Source organism: Dreissena polymorpha, chromosome 12, assembly GCF_020536995.1.
Source record: "Dreissena polymorpha isolate Duluth1 chromosome 12, UMN_Dpol_1.0, whole genome shotgun sequence".
Classification (NCBI taxonomy): Eukaryota; Metazoa; Mollusca; class Bivalvia; order Myida; family Dreissenidae; genus Dreissena; species Dreissena polymorpha.
The window spans coordinates 14,970,664-14,991,381 of NC_068366.1; the positions used below are offsets into that span (position 1 = coordinate 14,970,664).

Below are 20,718 nucleotides of genomic sequence, written 5' to 3' on the forward strand. Positions count from 1 at the left end.
CACTTAACCCATTTACGCCTTGCGTCTAGAAAAAAGGCCTTGGCAAACAGCGTAGACCCATAAGAGTTGCCGCATGATGCAGCGTCTCATCAGGGTCTGCGCTGTTTCGTCACAGGAATTTCTGTAAGAAATATTCTAAACATAGAAATAAATATACTAGACAACCCTAATTATGGAATTAATTTGATCCAATTTAGAAGGACGGGAGAGTCCACTAGGCATAAATGGGTTAAACAACATTATGATACAAAAAGGTGAGCTAGCTTCCCTGTGTATATTTATAATACTAGGAATAATTTAGTTTATTAACAACCAATCAACAATTCTAAAGAGTTGTATTACTACTGGCCCTGGAATTCCATGCTTTGTATCTCAGAGACAGACCAAGTGCTAGTTGAGGACCTTAAAGACAAGGGGTTAGAAAAAAAGGTGACCTTTACAGAGACCTTGACCACTGAACCAGAGAAAACTAGTAGGTCCCCTTCTCCAAAGGTCAAGAAAAAAGGTATAGCATGACAGAAAGTTTCTCCTGCTGTTTCCTGTTTTGTTGCTTTGTTCTATTTATTGTTCCAAACCACTTGCTAAAATAATACTTTTTCAATAAATTAATACAATACATTATTTTAATCATAACAAGTTTTAGAAGTTTAACAAGTTTACTATTGGGAAGAATATGTTTTTAAAGTTTAACTGAAGATATATTTTATATATTATATATAAATATTGTCTTAATGAATATTAACCTAAAAATCTCATTCCGTACATTCAGTTGACTTATATTATATCCTAAACTGTTAATTTTAATTATTTGCTATTTAGAACTTTTTATACTGTCCTGAACAAACATAACTAAAGTATTTATAGTTTATTGATGTATACATATCTACTGATTAGTATTTATGGACATTTGTATGGACACTGTATCAATGATGATTTTATGTAACCACATTCAGATTGTTTGCTTTAAAATATACTCATAGTAGTACAACAGAGTAAGTACATCACAGAGTATTTCAAACTGTTCTTAGTTTCTAACTATTCTTCATGGTCCCAAAAACTTGGAAATAGTGATGTTCAAATGTAGTGTAATTGTCATTATAAAAATAATGCTCATAAAAATAATGCAACAATGGTTATAATCTTTAACTGGCATGATTTGTATAAATTATCAATATCTGTGAACTTATAATTTGTATTCTTGTTATCAGTTTATTGTTTGGTTCCCTTGTTAAACAAATTTGGTAGTTTGTAAGATGAGAACAGAAGGTCTGTAGCACAAAAAACAACAACAAAAAGATCATGTTGCATATATTAAAGACAAAAAAAACCTCCACCACTAGTTGAATACTTTTAAAAAACGAGCGCCATATGCAACGATACATAAATGGAGGCTTAAATTCTGGAAAAAGTAGTTTAATACATATGCATAAAGTGTTGTCTTAGATTAGCCAGTGTAGTCTGCAAATGTGGCATTTAACTGGATTTTAGCTAAGAAGTGATTTAAAAGAAAAATTCCATTAAGTGGAATGTGTGAATTGCACAGGCTATTTTAGATGACACTTTCTGCACATGCATTAAGCCCAATTGTGTCCCTAACAACTGGAAGGTCATAGGTTTGATTCCCACAGTTGGAGTGTTATTTAAATCTTCCCATAAACGCCAAGTAGTGGTTCTACAGTGAAACGGATTTGAGAGCGTTTCAATAAGCCGCAGGCTTTCAATGCAATCGAGCTTAAACAAATGGGTTTAAACTCAATTTTATCCCTCAAAGATGAGAACACATTATTGGAGGAGCAGCGTCTAAAAGATGCTCTCGAGCAACAACGCCAACATCAGCTGCAAGAGCGCGAGCGGCTCTTGCGGGCGCAACAGGAAGTAGAGGAGGCGCACCAGGCTCGCGCTCGAGAGGAAGAGAGGCTCAGAATGCAGCGGGTGTCTAACAATTTGCACAAACAGCCCCTGTCACAGCGGGCACAACATCATGAGAATTACTATGAAAATACAATGAATGCTGCAGGTATTTTGGTGTAATCTCAAAATAGATGTGTGTGTAGAATGATTATATAGTAAAAACTAATCAAAACTAGTAAAAAAGTAGTAAATAAATGAGAAAAAATATTACAAGACTTTGATGCAGGTATTTTGTTCTGGGCTTAAAATAGATGTGTCTTAAGTATTAAAATATACTGGCAGTAAAAGTAATGACCAAATTAAATTATTTCAAGACTACAATAATTAAATTATTGGTATACGTCCTTAAATCGATGCAAATAAGTTTGAGCTGAACATGAAGAGACCCATTTTAAGTTCTAAACAGTAATAACAGTAAAATGTTTGTCTAGAGTGTTTATGCGTCTTTTGGAGCAATATTTAAATAAAAACAGTGTCTTTAGTTTGATTGTTACTTTTCATGAAACATCTATACTTTGTTTCATATTCCTTTAATGAACCTTAAGATGCAAAAATAGGTCTTATGACATATGAAGTCAGCATAGCTCCAGCCCAGCCTGAGGGACTGCATATAGCATAATACCTATTTGGAATCTGTTTTATACTTTTGCTTACTCTGTTTTATTTACTTGTTGCATAAAAGCAAAACTGATGACAATTTTTGTGGTGGCTGGCACTTATTTTAAACAAACTTGTTTTCTTTAAATATTGGTGGAATATTTTTATTACTTTTTAACATTTTCCTTCTATTCATTTATTTTCGTCTGCACTTTTATGTAAATATAATTATTGTCTTATAACTGATGCAATATGTATTTCACTCTTAGTTTACACTCTTCTTCTGTGTGTACTTTGTACTGATGTTTTTCTTTTACCTTTTATTTCTCAAAAGAGCACTTATTTTCACAAAAACCTAAAGACCATAATCCTGAAGTAGTTAAAGGGATACCTCATAAATTAGGCAAAATTGACATTGAGAAGAACCAAAAGAATCTTTCAAAACAAAGAAAGACAAAAGAAAAGACTGAGAAAACAAAAAATGAATTATCAAGAAAAGCAAAAGTAAAGCCCAAAAATGTTGTAGAACCATTAAAATCAATAAACAGTGTGGAACAGAGTAAAGACTCAAATAATTCTAAAGAAGAATTGAAAGAAAATATAGTTGATAAAGATAAGGAGTTAATTGATATAAAGGAGTTGAAAATAAGTGAATCTTTGGAGACTGCTGACGAGATTGATGGAAAGGAGATAATTGTCAAAAACCCACATGGTGAGTTGACTGGGGTCTGAAATGCAGTGTAGCCGCTGTGAGACAAACACAAGATGGCTCTAGTTATTCGTTTGATTTAATTAACAAGGGATTCATCCATCCTCTCAGACAAATATTCAAGTAAAATATATTATCACAATTTTATGTTAATAGCGAGCATTAAAACATACTCTGTTCTTTATCGGTTATGCCTCATATTTTGTTTCACTTAAATAACGAAAATGGCACAAAGTGAGAACAGTTGGTATTTTTTAGCTTTGGATTTACTTGTACAATTGCTGACTAAACATGTTTAATATTTTTGAACAAAAAAGTTTCTTTACTGAATGTTTGTATTAGATATGGTCAACAAAAGATCTTTCAAAGCATCTGTATTTGTTTCACAAAAGCCTTCCTTTGCTTCTTCTTCACACTGCTTTCAAGGTCTATGGTATAGATAATAACATATCACACAATCTATATCTTTAGAACTGGATATTGATTGTTGCATTATTCTCTTTGCTTTTTTCCTAGGAAAAGCGTTTCGAATATTTAACTTTTAACATTTTTTTTTATTTACTGAAATAAAGAAAATGGATGGAAAGCCTTGTGAAGAATCACTGATGGGTGCAGTCATGAGCTTTGCTTGAACCTAGACCTTGTGTAGTCACATGAGGAAAGTTGCAGTGGCATGGCATTTCAGATATTGCTGGGATGCTTGTTATAGATAGGCTTGCAGACTTCTGCAGTCATTTCTGGCATACATTGATTTTATCTTATTGAATGTTTCTTTGAATCGGCTTTGCTTGTATAATAGCATGCTGCCCATTTCAAACTTTTCAAGGCAGTAACCTGGAAACTTCAGCAAGAAACTATAACTCACTGAGTAAAGTTAACAGGACTTGTCCACCTTTATGTTTCCAATATTGATTAAGCACTTAATTTTCAGGGAGTTAAATTAGTCTAATTAACTTGAAAAGTTTTGTCTGTCTGGCTTCAAATGTGTTGCCTAAATCAAAAACATCATCTCCACAATTTAAACCCCAATAACTGTGTGTGCATGCATTGTTGAAGCATGTTGGAAAATGAGGCCTTTTTCACAAATAAGTTAAGAAAGGTTTTATAGCTCTTTATGTATACTACATATTTATAGACTTTTGCATGTTGCTTGAAAAAAATACTTAAGGTTGAACTCTTCTGAATATATATCTGTTTGTGGGTTGTTGTTGTTTTTACAAGAGGATCTTGGAAGTTTACTGCATGCAATCAAGAACTCATGCCTGCATGCTCATGTGAAGATATATGGCATTGATTCATATTTGTCACAGTACGCCTTCACATTGTAACAGTTTATTAAAAAGCAGAAGGTCTCGGGGAAAACCGGGCTTAAACATTGTGCATAAAATGGGACTACACTTTCTGCTGAGACTGGAAGTTTGTTTATAAGAAACTTCCGATAAACAAAATTTCCATATAAGCTGAAAGTGTAGTCTGTGATTAGCCTGTGCTTTGTGCACAGCCTAATCTGGGACAAGAGTTTACGCACATGCATTTAGCCCAGTGTTCCCAGAGGTCATCTCAATTGCATTTTACCTTTTTGTAAATGCAAGTATGGTGTTGTTTTTAAGGCTAATGCTGATATTTACAAAGTAATTTTTAATTTCACAAATATATATAAACATTCCACATTTTGTTTCACTGGTCTGCTACATGTATCATCAGACATTTTTCACTGTTGATTCACAGGGGTTACACTGGTCTGCTACATGTATCATCAGACATTTTTCACTGTTGATTCACAGGGGTTACACTGGTCTGCTACATGTATCATCAGACATTTTTCACTGTTGATTCACAGGGGTTACACTGGTCTGCTACATGTATCATCAGACATTTTTCACTGTTGATTCACAGGGGTTACACTGGTCTGCTACATGTATCATCAGACATTTTTCACTGTTGATTCACAGGGGTTATATTAACAATATGATCACCTTGTAAATTAACATATGTAAAGCATAGCAAGTTATTATAATTATTTTTAGCAAAAATGTCTATAACCATCTATTTTTATGCCCACTTTTAAATAATAAGTCGGTATATAGCTGTCACACTGTTCATTTGTCCATCTGCCCTTCTGTATGTGCAAAGTTTCCTGTTTCATTGGTAACTGCCATTTATTGATGGATTTTGCAATAACTTACCACCTTCTGAACATGAAGTGTCACATGTACATCTTTTTTCCCTACCTCAAAGTTCAAGGTCACACTTAGAAGTCAAAGGTAAAGTTTGGCCATTACACAGCTTGAAAACTCCTGATGCAGCCATAACTTTGGCATGCAATCCTTCATCAGGCCACTAGTTGTAACACTTGTCCCTCTACCTCAAAGGTGAAGGTCACAATTAGAGTTCAAAGGTACAAGTTGTCCTTAAAGCAGTTCCCCTGCACAGTAACTTTGTCAATTTTCATGCTTTAAAAAAAAACAACTTACCACTAATGACCTCTATGACGAGACGGCTTTTTATGCCCCCAGATCAAAAGATCGGGGGTATATTGTTTTTGGCCTGTCTGTCATTGTATGTGTGTGTGTGTCCCAAAACTTTAACAAAAACTTTAACCTTGGTCATAACTTTTGCAATATTCAAGATAGCAACTTGATATTTGGCATGCATGTGTATCTCATGGAGCTGCAAATTTTTAGTGGTGAAAGGTCAAGGTCAAGGTCATCCTTCAAGGTCAAAGGTCAAATTTATGGCTTCAAAGCGGGGCAATAGGGGGCATTGTGTTTCTGACAAACACATCTCTTGTTGTGTGTAAAACCTTTCTCTGTATCTCAGAGGTCAAAGGTCAAAACGACAATTGAACAGCTTGTCCAAGCTGTATCGTTGGTATTCATCATGTAATTTAACCCTTTCCCACTCGAAAGCTAAGTGTAATAGGCTATGTGCAAAAGCATAAAACCAGAACAGCCTGCGAGTAGCTGCTCATCAGTATCTTAAGGGATGGAAATGAAGCCTTTACAACTTTAATCCAGTAAGAAAGGTCTTTAATTAAATTGAACTTTCTAAGGGCCTACAGATTTGTCAAAATAAATATCTAAGTGGTAAAGGGTTAAAACTAAATCTTGACCATAAATGACTACCAATAAGAGACTAATAAAATTAAAGTGGTACATGTATCAGTGGACTCATTTAATCAAAGATCAAGGTCATTCTTGGAGATCAAAAGTCAAAGTTGGCCATACAAATCTTGGTTTTGACATATGCTGATTTTATATACAAATGTGTAATGTGTCATGCGTACACATGTGTTGTTGAAATTAAGATATTTTTTTGTAATGAGTTAATGGTCTTTTAATTAATATAATTGTTATTTTATTTCTATTGCAGCAAAGAAAAGAAAAGGTATGGCACTTACATTCGTATTTATTTTAAGATGAAAAATATTGTTAAACCAAACAAAATTAATGTCAATTTTGATAAGCTACTAAAACCATTAAACTTTTTTTATTGTGTCAATTTAAAAAAACAAACTATTTTAAAACAATACTTAAAGATATAAAAAACGTTTTTAAGCTCCTGTAGGGAGGCATGTAGTAATCTGTCCAGCTTCTCCCAAGAACCAAAACTCTAATCAGTAATTTTGGACTTATTTCCCTTTTTTTATTTTTTTGTATCGTTGGTTTCTTGTAAAGTGCATAACTTAGAAAGTAATGAAGAGATTTAAATATGTATATGGAGGGCATTAAGGGACAGTATGTGCAAAGTACACGAACCATAATTCATCATAATTATATAGAGTTATTCTCCTTTAGTCAATTGTGTTGTGCAGAGCATAAGTGCCTTAGTGTTAAATGTATTGAAATTAACTTTAGACATTAATTCAGGGCATTCAGAGGGGGTGCAGGGTATAATATTCTTAACTCTGTTAGCAGTATTTTTGGACTTATTGTCTTTTGCTTGTGTTTCTTGTGTAGTGGATAAATTAGGAAGTAATTAAAGTATTCAAATTTAACTTCATGTAATGGTAGAGAGCATTAAGAGAAAGTGCAGAGTGCAATAACCATAACTCTCTTAAGGATTTACAGAGTTATTGCCCTTTAGCACAACACCCTTAGTATTGAAGGTATTTAAATGTAAATTGGTACATAGGTGAAGGACATTGAGAGGAGGAGCAGAGTGCAAGCTTTACAATCTTTGATTAGAATTTGTGGAGATTTTGCTATTTGATGATGTCTGTATAGTCCTTTTGTTGGATGGTGTGTGACTCGTAAAGTAATAAAGTGATTCAAATAAAACTTCATGTAACCCTATTCCACATAAGAAGAAGAGTGAAAATGGCTTTTGCAACCAGCATAAAACCAGAACAGCCTGCGAGTAACTCGCAGTCTGTTCAGGTTTTATGCTGTTTGCTGCTCATCAGTATCAAAGGGTTAGAATTTTATGCAGCCTTTTAAACTTGAATCTACTAAGACAGGTCTTTAATTACATTTAACTTTCTAAGGGGTCACACATGAGTCAAAATACTAATCTAACTGGTGAAAGGATAAAAATTGAGGGCATGAGTATATGTATTTCTATGGCTGCAGGTAAAGGTGCTGCTGCTAAATCACAGACAGTAAAGTCTGAAAAAGCAGAGAAGTCTTCAAAGACCAAGGTGCCAGATATTGAAGAGAAAACAGGTAGGTCACTATTGTTTATGCAAGATTTTTACAGATTTCTGTTTTATTTCAAAGAGAACATAATTATTTGATTTGTTAAGCCTCGTTCTGGGAAAACTGGCCTAAATGCATATGCATTAATTGTTGTCCCAGATAAGCCTGTGCGGACTTCACTGGGACTACACTTTTCTTCTAAACTGGATTTTTGCTAAGAAGAGGCTTCCATTGAACAAAAATTACAATAAAAGCAGAAAGTTGCGTCCCTGATTAGCCTGTACTTTTTTAGCACATTCATTAAGCCCAGTTTTCTTTGAACAATGCTCATTTCAACTTTAATGTGTTGATTCAGCCATATGGTGTAAGGTAAACTGGTTTCTCCAGAAATTTCTCTTTTGGTTCTCTTTCGCAGAGCTGGCAATAACTTTTAACCCTCTTTTCCAGTCAGACAAATGCTAAAATTTCAATTCCTGATCATATAGCTACTTTTCTTAACCTAAATATGTAGTTTAATATCTGCATTGTTTACAGTACTGTATAGTGTGTAAATATTGGAATACTTTGTGCTTCGTTGTTTTCATGTCAAAATTAAATTGTTAGTAAATTCCATCCAAGTAACTGCATTATTAATCGCTTTTCTTGATCAGAAAAAGGAGACTTTGATTTTTTTTAACTTGTCCTGTCAGACTCGCAGAATCTGTTTTAACAGGTCTGGACCTATAATTTGGTTGTCCCGGAGAGTCTGGCTTTATTAATGTAGAGCCCTGATTTGTTATTTAAGTTTGAATTATTTTGCTGTCCACCGAACACTCAACACATGTTAAAAAGCGCCAACTGAAAGGAAACTTCTTTTATTGAAGTGGAAACTATTTCCTTCGTAAGAAAAAATTAATTATTTTTTTGTTTGAAAATGCTTTAGAAAATAACATTAAATTTAAATTGTGGCTGACACAATATTCAATGCTGTACATTTGTTATTAAGTTGGCCGGATTTCCAACAGAATCAGTTTCAGCAAATTATGTTTTTTTTGAGTGTCTGTGGATCCCCGCCAAAAAAAAAATTCAGAGGGGATATAGTTATTGGTCCCATCTGTCCGTCTGTCCCTCCGTTCCAAACTTTGTCCAGAGCATAACTCCAAATCTATTCAATGGATTTACTTTAAACTTAGAATATAAACAGATGGCAACTAGGAGAAGTGGACCAAGAATTATAACTCTATCTACCTTAGTTTTTTAATTATCTCCCCTTTTATATAATTTCAAAGTAAATTTTTGTCAGGAGTATAACTCTAAATCTACTGTGGGATTCACTTGAAATATAAACAGATGGCAAGTAGGAGAAGTGCAGTGACTAAAAACCATAACTATCTAAATTAGATTTTGAATTATCTCCCTTTATTTAATTTCAAAATAATTTTTTGTCTGGAGCATAACACTAAATCCTATGAAGGGATTTACTTGAAACTTGAAATATAAACAGATGGCAAGTAGGAGAAGTGCAGTGACTAAGAACCATAACTCTATCTACCTTTGTTTTTTAATTATCTCCATTTATTTTATTTCAAAGTAAAGTTTTGTCAGGAGCATAACTCTAAATCTACTGAAGGGATTTACTTGAAACTTGAAATATTAACTGATGGCAAGTAGGAGTAGTGCAGTGACTAAGAACCATAACACGATCTACCTTAGTTTTTTAATTAACTGGTCCCCCGTTGAATATATTAGTTGACTTCGTTGACTATAATATACAACAGGTACAGGCTAATGTATAGGCGATTTTAATTGGATAACGCGAAGACCAATCGGTAGCTCTGTTCGTGACGTGACGTTACAATGTTATGGTTCGCGCGCGGCATTCCCCGGATTATTTTTTTTTAATCTCTCTATCATTCCGTTGATAACTAGATCAAATACAAAAATTCACATGCTCACAAATAAAGAATTTTCACTTTAAAGTAACGCGAGGATATTATGTATCATGTAGTACACAAGTTGTATATGTATTACGAATCTTATTTGACTAGAACGAGCTTTCGTTCTTACCTGTCAGCTGTCAAAAAGTTCGGGAAAATAAACCGGAAATGGTACACGATTATTTCCCCTGATATGTTTCTAAAAATAACCGGTCCAATTGTGGACCGGTAAAATTAGCTTGTACCGATCCCTATATAGAGAGTAGCGAAAGATAAGGGGGGGTAACCAATCTAAGTTTTTTAATTATCTCCCTTTATTTAATTTCAAAGTATATATTTGTCTGGAGCATAACTCTAAATCTACTAGGAGATTTACTTGAAACTTGAAATATAAAACAGATAGCAAGTAGGAGAAGTGCAGTGACTAAGAACCATAACTCTATAAACCTTAGTTTTTTAATTATCTCCCTTTAGTTAATTTTTAAGTAAATTTTTGTCCAGAGCATAAATCTAAGAAATATAAACAGATGGCAACTAGTAGAAGTGCAGTAAACATGAACCATAACTCTTTTTGCCGTAGTTTTTTAATTAACCGTTTATTTTATTATTATTTTTTTTTTATTTATAATTTTAAATTATATTTAATTTAATTTCATAGTAAATATTTGAGCTTTTCAATTTTTAATACCTCCCTTTATTTAATTTTACAGTAATATTTTAATTTGAACACTGAAGTATTCACTGTAAAATGAAAAGATGAGTTTAAGGAAAAATAAAGAGATCAAGAACAGTAACTGTTTATAGTCTTCTTTTTTAATTACCTCCTTTTCTTTCATTTCCATATATTTTATTCTCTACAGCATAATTCAACACTATATAACTAATTGATACTTGAAATATAAATAGATGACACAGGTGCCATGTTTTACAAATATTATTCTACTCTCTAAAACAAATGTTGTCATACAAGCAAACACATTTCGGCAAGGATTTGGCACTACTGTGACAAGCTCTTGTTACCTAGGTTTTTAAAACAGTTGTGTCATGCTCTGGCAAAACGGGGCTCAATTGATGTGTGTAAAGTGTTGTCCCTGATTAGCCTGTGCACTTTTTTTAAATGAAAAATTAAATACCACAAAAGCAGAAAGTGTCCTTACTTATTAACCTGTTTGGACTGCTCAGGCTAATCAGGGACAACACTACATATGTTCATGAAGCACTTTTTTTCCAGAGCGAGGCGCCATAATTTATAGAAATAATATCAACATAAATGTTTTCACTGGTTTTCATTATTTACTTATTTATGTTTAATTATGGAATTATAGTGTAAGTAAAGAGTCTTACAAATATTTTATGTGACAGCTACACAAGAAAAGAAAGCTAAACATAAGCTCTCAAAGTCAACTGTCCCAAAGAAGGCTATTTTAGCAGGAATGGGTTCAGACTTGAAGCCTATGTCTTTGCTTTCCAACACTACACCCCCTGTAAAGCGCAAGAAAGGTAACTCTGGTGGTGTTGTCAGCTTTCTCCCCAAATTCATTGTGTTACCTCCCTTAGTTATCATTGCTTCCCTTGTAATGAGTTGTTGCACATGATTGTTGTACTGTGTTATTCCATGTCACTAATTTTTGCCATCATATGTATACATGATCCAATAGGCCTTAAGAACCTTTTGTTTAGTGTCTCTGTATCTTTTGTGAAGAAAGTTAAAAATAACATGTCACTGTGTGGAGACAGCATAATTGTAGGCCATTCCCAATACTAGGTGATATCCGTTGCATATTACCTCCCTTTATTCAGAATACATCATTACCCACAGTTCCTTAGAAACTGCCCAGTGACTCTTCATAGCCATATATTTTAGGAATGCAGTAAAACTTTAAATTTAACTATTAATAACAAAATTTATGAAAATAGCGTTAATTATAGTTTATGTACAGTATGTGAAAAAAAACTACAAAAAGTCATATCTGATGCAATTTCGTTATGCAGATTACAATAAGGACCAGCATGTTATGGCAACTACCCCGGTAATACTTTACATGTTGTCCCCAATATTTCTGTCTCAAATTTTTAGTATATCATACAATCTATTATTGTTTCCATTTTTGCTATTTACTGTTTCACCAACTTAACTCTTATTGATATTTTAATATTATAAAACATGCAATTAAAAAAAGATGCGAGTTAAAATATTGATTGTTGAATTAAAGAATGAAAAACTATTTTATTTTAAAGCAAAACTGTAATTGATTGAAAGAGCATTTGTATTGTTTAATTATATTCTTTTTAAACAACACTGTATTTACAAATGATAGAAATTTAGTAAACATGTGGTTTGACTGCTATGAAATTGAGTTTTTTTGCAACTGCATCAAAATTAAAAAATTAAAATTAACTCAATAAACTAAAACTCCATTGTTCTTTGTTTAACAATTTTTAAATTTGGACTTAATCATAATCATATCAGATAATTAATAACATATAAATTAATGAAAATAATGTAAAGTATATAAATAATGTAAAAAGACAAATGCTATCTTGTAACACTGACAAGATTAATAGATTTCTAATCAAAGAGTGGCATGGGAAAATTTGTGCTGTAATAATGTGAATAAAAAAGGATGATTAGCGCTTCCATTCTTATTAATTACTATCAATATAATCCCAAGCAGAAAAATCATTAAAAATAATATTCCATTAAATAAGAACAATAAAATACAATGTATTTCATAGTTTTGTTTGCCATAAACAATTTAAAGACTTGAAATCATGCATATGTATTGCTTGGTCAACGATATATTTGTTTAATTTTGAATGTCAATTAGTATAACTACGCAATAAACAACACTGAGAGTGAACAAGGGGCCATTATTGGCCATTACACAAGGGACATAGCCTTGTTTTGTTAAAGGGCAAATGGGTACAAATCTTTGCCCAAAGCTTGAAGGTCAATTTTGTTAGTCATGTCAACAAGACTAAGAGAATGACTATAACCAAAAAGGTTTGTTATGGAATACCTCGTAGCAAATGATAGAAAAAGTTATTTATTATGATACATGTTATTAATTATTAATTTGATATTTGAACAGCTTTTTTCATCAGAGAAGTAGTTTCTTCATTGTTGGTTGATCTGTCAAACCATCATTTCACAATAACCTATATTACTTGAATATTCTGTTGATGTGTTACACTGTTGTTGTGGTGTTGTGTGAAGGTGCACCATCATTATACCATAACCTCAATATTATCTAAATGTGTTACAGTTATAGTGTTTTTTTTTTAATGTGCATCATTATCATTAAACCATAACCTAAGTTATTTACCCTAAATGTGTAACAGTTTTTGTGGTGCTGCGTAAAGCTTGGGAAATGGCAGACAGATATTGTTGCTGAAATCTGTATGAGCAGTGCTCTGTGAAAAGGGGGTTAATGCATGTGCGTAAAGTGTTGTCTCAGATAAGCCTGTGCTGAGTCCACACATGCTAATCAGGGAAGACACTTTCCGTTTTTTATGTTATTTTTCGTTGAAAGAAAGTCTCTTCTTAGCAAAAATCCAGTTAAGGCGGAAAGTGTTGCCCCTGATTAGCTTGTGCGGACTACACCGGCTAATCTGGGACGACACTTTACGCACATGCATTAAACAACTCTTTCAAAGAGCATGGCTCGTATATACATTCGCCCTGTAACTTTGCAGTTTATGAATTTTACATCAGAATAAACAGGGGCTCATCCACATGATTTCTTTTAAAAATTTCATTTAATGTTGAAAGTTCAAATAAAAAAAAACATCTAGCAGACTTACAAACTCACAAATTAAAGCTTGAATACATTGTTACGTTGGGAAGGCTTATATTCCAGGCAGTAGGTCAGCTCAAAGAGAATGTGTTTTACTAGGTCAGCTAGTAGGTCAATTAAACCGGAATGTGTGTAACCATGCCCTCAAGTAGGTCAACTCACCCAGAATGTGTAACCAGGCTGGCTAGTAGGTCAACTCAACTGGAATGTGTGAAACAGGCTGGCTATTAGGTCAACTCAACCGGAATGTGTGTAACCAGGCTGGCTAAAAGGTCAACTCAACCAGAATGTGTGCAACTAGGCCAGCTAGTAGGTCAATTAAACCAGAGTGTGTGTAACCAGGCCAGCTAGTAGGTTAACTCAAACTGAATGTGTGTAACCAGGCCAGCTAGTAAGTCAACTAAACCTGAATGTGTGAAACCAGGCCAGCTAGAAGGTAAACTCAATTGGAATGTGTGTAACCAGGCTGGCTAGTAGGTCAACTCAACCGGAATGTGTGTAACCAGGCTGGCTAATAGGTCAACACAACCAGAATATGAGTAACCAGGCCAGCTAGTAGGTTAACTGAAACTGAATGTGTGTTACCAGGCTGACTAGTAGGCAAACTTAACCAGAATGTGTGTAACCAGGCTGGCTTATAGGTCAACTCAACCAAAATATGAGTTACCAGGCCAGCTAGTAGGTCTACTCAACTGGAATAGGTGTTACCAGGCCAACTAGAAGGTAAACTCAACCTGAATGTATGTAACCAGGCCGGCTTTTAGGTAATCTCAACCTGATTATGTGTAACCAGGCTGGCTAGTAGGTAAACTCAACCAGAATGTGTGTAACCAGGCTGGCTAGTAGGTAAACTCAACCAGAATTGTGTAACCAGGCTGGCTAGTAGGTAAACTCAGCCAGAATGTGTGTTACCAGGCCAGCTAGTAGGTTAACTCAGGCTGGCTAGAAGTTAAACTCAACCAGAATGTGTGTAACCAGGCTGACTAGTACGTCAACTCAACCAGAATGTGTGTAACCAGGCTGGCTAGTAGGTTAACTCAACCTGAATGTGAGTAACCAGGCTGGCGTGTAGATAAACTAAACCAGAATGTGTGATACCAGGCTGACTAGTAGGTCAACTCAACCAGAATGTGTGTTACCAGGCTGACTTGTAGTTCATCTCAACCAGAATGTATGTAACCAGGCCTGCAAGTAGGTAAATTCAACCAGAATGTGTGCAACCAGGCCTGCTAGTAGATAAACTCAACCAGAATGTGTGTTGCCAGGCTGACTAGTAGGTTATCTCAACCAGAATGTGTGTAACCAGGCCGGCTAGTAGGTAAACTCAACCAGAATGTCTTACCAGGCTGATTAGTAGGTCAACTCAACCAGAATGTGTGTAACCAGGCCGGCTAGTAGGTTAACTCAACCAGAATGTGTGTTACCAGGCCGGCTAGTAGGTCAACTCAACCAGAATATGTGTAACCAGGCCAGCTAGTAGGTTAACTCAACCTAAATGTGTGTTACCAGGCTGGCTAGTAGGTACCGTAATTACTTTATGTTTTCGGACACTCTATGTGTTTGGACACCCCTTTTTTTAGCAAAAATAATTATTTTTCAGGACTTTAATTTCGGACACACAAGTTTTCGTCCATAACTAATGTCTGTATGTTTTCGGAAAGTATATTTTTCAGCACTATTTTGCCAAATTTTGGTCCTGTTTTCGATATCTAATGACACTTCGTTCATGGGGTTTTACAACCAGATTAACATCATAAAACATGGCAGGTGCATGCCAGAGGGCAACAGACCAATACATTTGCGTTATTGGGTAAATAACCTTTTAAACCGGTATTAAACAATGGTTTCGCCCGATAGCATAAGCATTATGCCAATTACCAGGGGTAGTGCCAATAAACAGTTCAATTATCTACCGCAATGGTACTACCCATTCTCAGTAAAATAACTGTGACAAATACTAAACAATATAAAGCGTGATGCACCCTATTGCAATTTTAACAAACAATGGAAGGTGTTAGACAACAACTATCGGAAATGAACAAACGAAGAATTTATAGTTTGCTTTTTTATTGCGTTAATTGCAGGTTCATACTAGCGAGTATCGGTACATCACATGCTCATCTTTGAATTCATTGATCAAAGTACAACATTGAAGTCACTTATTGTCAAATAAATTAAGCATTTTAAATTATTTAAAATTCAGTGCAAACATATATAACTGTAATTTATACTATACAGCATGGTACTTTACAAGGGCGTGCTATTACCGGTGGTCGCTGATACAATTGACACTATTTTCGGACACTTCAATTTTCGGCTCTAAGTTTTCGGACAACTGTATTTTGTGAATATTTTTCGTATCTAAGTTTTCGAACACAAAAACAAATAATTATTTCTAAGTTTCCGAAAACAAAGAGATATTTTGGTAAACTCAACCAGAAGGTGTGTAACCAGGCCAGCTAGTAGGTTATCTCAACCAGAATGTGTGTAACCAGGCCGGCTAGTAGGTTAACTCAACCTGAATGTGTGTAACCAGGCTAACTTGTAGGTAAACTCAACCAGAATGTGTGTAACCAGGCCAGCTAGTAGGTTAACTCAACCATAATGTGTGTAAACAGGCCAGCTAGTGGGTTAACTCAACCTGAATGTGTGTAACCAGGCTGGCTAGTAGGTCAACTCAATCAGAATGTGTGTAACCAGGCCAGCTAGTAGGTTAACTTAACCAGAATGTGTGTAACAAGGCCAGCTAGTAGGTTAACTCAACCTGAATGTGTGTAACCAGGCTGGCTAGTAGGTCAACTCAATCAGAATGGGTGTAACCAGGCCAGCTAGTAGGTTAACTCAACCAGGATGTGTGTAACCAGGCTGGCTAGTAGGTCAACTCAACCAGAATGTGTGTAACCAGGCTGGCTAAAAGGTTAACTCAACCTGAATGTGTGTTATCAGGTTGGCTAGTAGGTAAACTCAACCAGAATGTGTGTAACCAGGCTGGCTTGTATGTTACCTCAACCTGAATGTGTGTAACCAGGCTGGCTAGTAGGTTTACTCAACCTGAATGTGTGTAACCAGGCTGGCTAGTAGGTAAACTCAACCAGAATTGTGTAACCAGGCTGGCTAGTAGGTAAACTCAGCCAGAATGTGTGTTACCAGGCCAGCTAGTAGGTTTACTCAACCAGAATGTGTGTAACCAGGATGACTAGTAAGTTAACTCAACCAGAATGTGTGTAACCAGGCCAGCTAGTAGGTTAACTCAACCAGAATGTGTGTAACCACGCTGGCTAGTAGGTCAACTGAACCAGAATGTGTGTAACCAGGCTGGCTTGCAGGTCAACTCAACCAGAATGTGTGTAACCAGGCTGGCTAGTAGGTAAACTCAACCAGAATTTGTGTTACCAAGCTGACTAATAGGTCAAATCAACCAGAATGTGTTTAACCAGGCCAGCTAGTAGGTTTACACAACTAGAATGTGTGTTAACCAGGCCAGCTAGTAGGTTAACTCAACCAGAATGTGTGTAACCAGGCCGGCTAGTAGATAAACTCAACCAGAATGTGTGTAACCAGGCCGACTAGTAGGTTAACTCAACCTGAATGTGTTTAACCAGGCTGGCTTATAGGTAAACTCAACCTGAATGTGTGTAACCAGGCCAGCTAGTAGGTCAACTCAACCTGAATGTGTGTAACCAGTCTGGCTAGTAGGTCAACTCAACCTGAACTTCTGTAACCAGGCCAGCTAGATCAGTTGGTACACCACAAATCCTAGGTGTGTTCTATCCCTGGCAAGGCAACATAACTTGTGTTGGTACTGGTCATGAAATCCTTTCTACCCGCATTCTCCCTCTACCTCTGATTCAAGTTAGACAGTTCAGTTACTTGCAATAGCATGTTCACTGTTCACATAGCATTATGAACCAGTGAGCCAAGAAAAAAAATACAGTTGGTTTAACTAAAAAATATTTATGAGTAAGCAAAAAACGCATTTGTGCCAACAAGTGATATTCTTCAACAGTCCTTTGGTAAGAAATTTAAGAATGTATAGCACAAAATAATGCCAATGCCTTTAAAATGAATATAATTGTATGAAAGTATATGCCGCCTACTGTTTATTTGCACAGGCGAAATCTCAAAACACAATTACTTTTCTCCTATTAAATTCAAATAATTTCATAATTCAGTACACTTGTCATAATAATACTTTATACAAACTGATATTCAATAAACTGTCAGTTAGAGCAAATTAAAGGGATACTCTAGCCCATAGTTCAGTCTATTTTATGTGAGTCCTGTTTTGGGAAAATGTTGCTCATTGCATGTGCGCAGTCCACACAGGCTAATCAGGGATGACACTTTCTGTCTACACTGGAAATTATGCTAAGAAGAGACCTTCTTTAAATCAAAAAGTCTATAAAAGCGGAGATTCTTTTTCCTGATTAGCCTGTGCACACTGTACTTTCTAATCTGGGACTACACTCTAGGAATGTGCATTAAGCCCTGTTTTTCCTGTACTTTCTAATCTGGGACAACACTCTAGGAATGTGCATTAAGCCCTGTTTTTCCTGTACTTTCTAATCTGGGACAACACTTTAGGAATGTGCATTAAGCCCTGTTTTTCCAGAGCAAGGCTAAAATGCATTTATTTAAGCTTTCTTGTATTGAAATCTTACAGCTTACTGAGACAACCTTGAGTCCATTGACAGGGTAGAACCAGTATTAGGTGCCTTTGGAAAGGATCTTATAAATCCTCCAAAACAGGGTATCAAACTGTCTACCTCTCAGCTTACAAAAGGCAAACAATTTATAATAATTCTACCTGTTTTTACATTTAAATATATATTTTGTACCCACATATTGGCTCCGGATTAGGGAAGTTGTGTGAATACTAGCAGAGATGTTACTTACTGGCTTAAAACCCTTTCCCCCATAAGAAGCAAAGTGAAAATGGCTTTTGCAACCAGCATAAAACTGCAAGTAACTTGCAGTCTGTTCAGGTTTAATACTGCTTGCTGCTCATCAGTATCTAAGGGTTAGAAATGGAACTTTTAAAACTTGAATTTAGAAAGAAAGGTCTTTAAATAACTTTAACTTTCTGAGGGATTACAAATGCGTCAAAATACCTTTCTGAGTGGTAAAAGGGTTAAACAATGAGTAAGTTTAAAAAAAAAATACAAAGGTGGAAATGTTAGTCTATTGAAATGAATTCTTATCTGATGATATAAAGTATGTTTTTTACAGTTTTGGAACTCTCTTTTGGTTGAACATCATTGGAAATTAGCAACATGAAATGGAGAGTATGTGGATGTGTTTTATTTATTGTTAAATGTACCTTTAAAGTAGTCTTTCAAACGTCCAATAAGTCTACAGACTGTGGGAAGTGATTACTTTCCAATATAAAAGGTGAAATCAAATTTAATTTGTTCAGATTTATGATCTTGTTAAATAAACTTGAAGATAATTACTCAGCAAATATTTCATCTCAGTTCTAAAATGTCATAAATCAGTGGGAGCAGATTTGCTTTAAAACTATATACTGACTTCATCCTGATCAAAGTTACATTCCATCTTAATAACATGAAAAGGACTCAAGGAAGCAGTTCCTTAAAAATCAGACTCAGATTCATTTATACCTAAAATGAAGACTTCATCCTTGATTCTGAATAATATGTCTATGTTACTTTCTAAATTGCTCTTGGAAAACGGGGCTTAATGATGCGTAAAGTGTCATACCAGATAAGCCTGTGCAATCTGCACAGGATAACCTGGGAGACACTTTCCGCGTAATCTGGATTTTAGCTAAGAAGAGACATCCTTAGAACGAAAAATACGATAAAAGCGGAAAGTGTTGTCTCTGATAAGCCTGTGTCAACTACATATTAACCCTTTGCATGCTGGGAAATTTGTTGTCTGCTAAAATGTCGTCTGCTGAATTTCTAAAATTAGCATTTTCTTCGATTTTTTTTCAAAGAATACTATCAGAATAGCAAACAGTTTGGATCCAGATGAGACGCCACGTTCTGTGGCGTCTCATCTGGATCCAAACTGTTTGCAAAGGCCTTCAAAATTTGGTTCCCGCACTGAAAGAGTTAAGCCCAGTTTTCCCAGAACGTCCCTCATATGTTTCCATGTCTTGTCACATCAAGATTCACGTGTCTATCAAACATGTGATAAACATTCATGTAAATGTTTGTTGTTATATGAGATTATGTTGTTAATGGATTTTAATAAATCTTTTCCTTACATAAAGGACTTTAAATCCATTTAAATGTCATAATTTGTACACAAATTTAGGTTGTTTGCATTGCAGTAATGCTCAAGCTTTAAATAAAAATACACATAACTGCCCCTCCGTAATGACAGCAATAATATTGAAATAAGATGATAATAGCTTTTGATTTGTCATTCAATATCCACAATAAATACCATTGCAGTGTTAATGCTATAGGAAATCGCTCAACGTGATTTCTAAACTGGAAGATTAACTGTAGGCCGGAGATGTGGAATTTGTAATTGGATTCTTGTTGCATTGTTACCACTTTCTGTGAGCAGGGGTTATTATATGACATATAGTGAGTTTGTAATGATAAATTTGAGGCCAACTTTCTGATCATTTGAAGATTTTCAATTGAAGCTTAGATTGCATTTTGGCTCGTTCATATTATCAATTGGAATATATCAAAAGTTTGTCAGAAGGTACACATTTTTATGTTCTTGTATTTTATAGGTAACTACTTTTCTTATTTAGTGAGCATGTAGGGTGTTAGATAAATATCGTTAGTGACATTGTTTTTCAAAAATTTGGTATTTTTTGTTCTAACTGTCTTTTTCATGTCTCATTTACATGACAATACAAAGATTATTTTAATAAGATGTTGCGTTGTCCATTTTAATCAGTTTTCAGATTTCATACAATATATTCATTTTTCACCTGAACTGCTCTCAATACTAATTCATAAATCGTATGACCCCTTGAAACAAGGCATCATGTAGCAGTTGCATTGATTAACTGTTTATCTTTCCATCTGTTTGTCCTTGCAAAAGTCTCTTGACACAGCCATAACTTTGTCAAATATTGATGGATTTTAAAAAGACTTGCCACAAATGTCCACCATCATACAGTGATGCATATGTATAACACACATCTCATTACATCAAATGTT

General features: G+C 34.9%; 1 protein-coding gene across 6 annotated transcripts in view; it reads left to right on the forward strand.

Annotated features, from left to right (window-relative positions):
* Window positions 1–20,718, forward strand: part of LOC127852178 (golgin subfamily A member 6-like protein 22) — a 98,627-nt gene that overhangs the window by 54,395 nt on the left and 23,514 nt on the right. For 4 of the 6 annotated variants that reach the window (XM_052386047.1, XM_052386048.1, XM_052386049.1 and 1 more), the window contains 5 exons: window positions 377–505; window positions 1,772–2,017; window positions 6,590–6,604; window positions 7,789–7,881; window positions 11,133–11,270. In XM_052386047.1, the coding sequence (XP_052242007.1) occupies window positions 377–505; window positions 1,772–2,017; window positions 6,590–6,604; window positions 7,789–7,881; window positions 11,133–11,270 (621 nt within the window). The remainder of the gene's footprint in view (window positions 1–376; window positions 506–1,771; window positions 2,018–6,589; window positions 6,605–7,788; window positions 7,882–11,132; window positions 11,271–20,718) is intronic. The other 2 variants (XM_052386050.1, XM_052386051.1) reach the window with 2 other exon arrangements.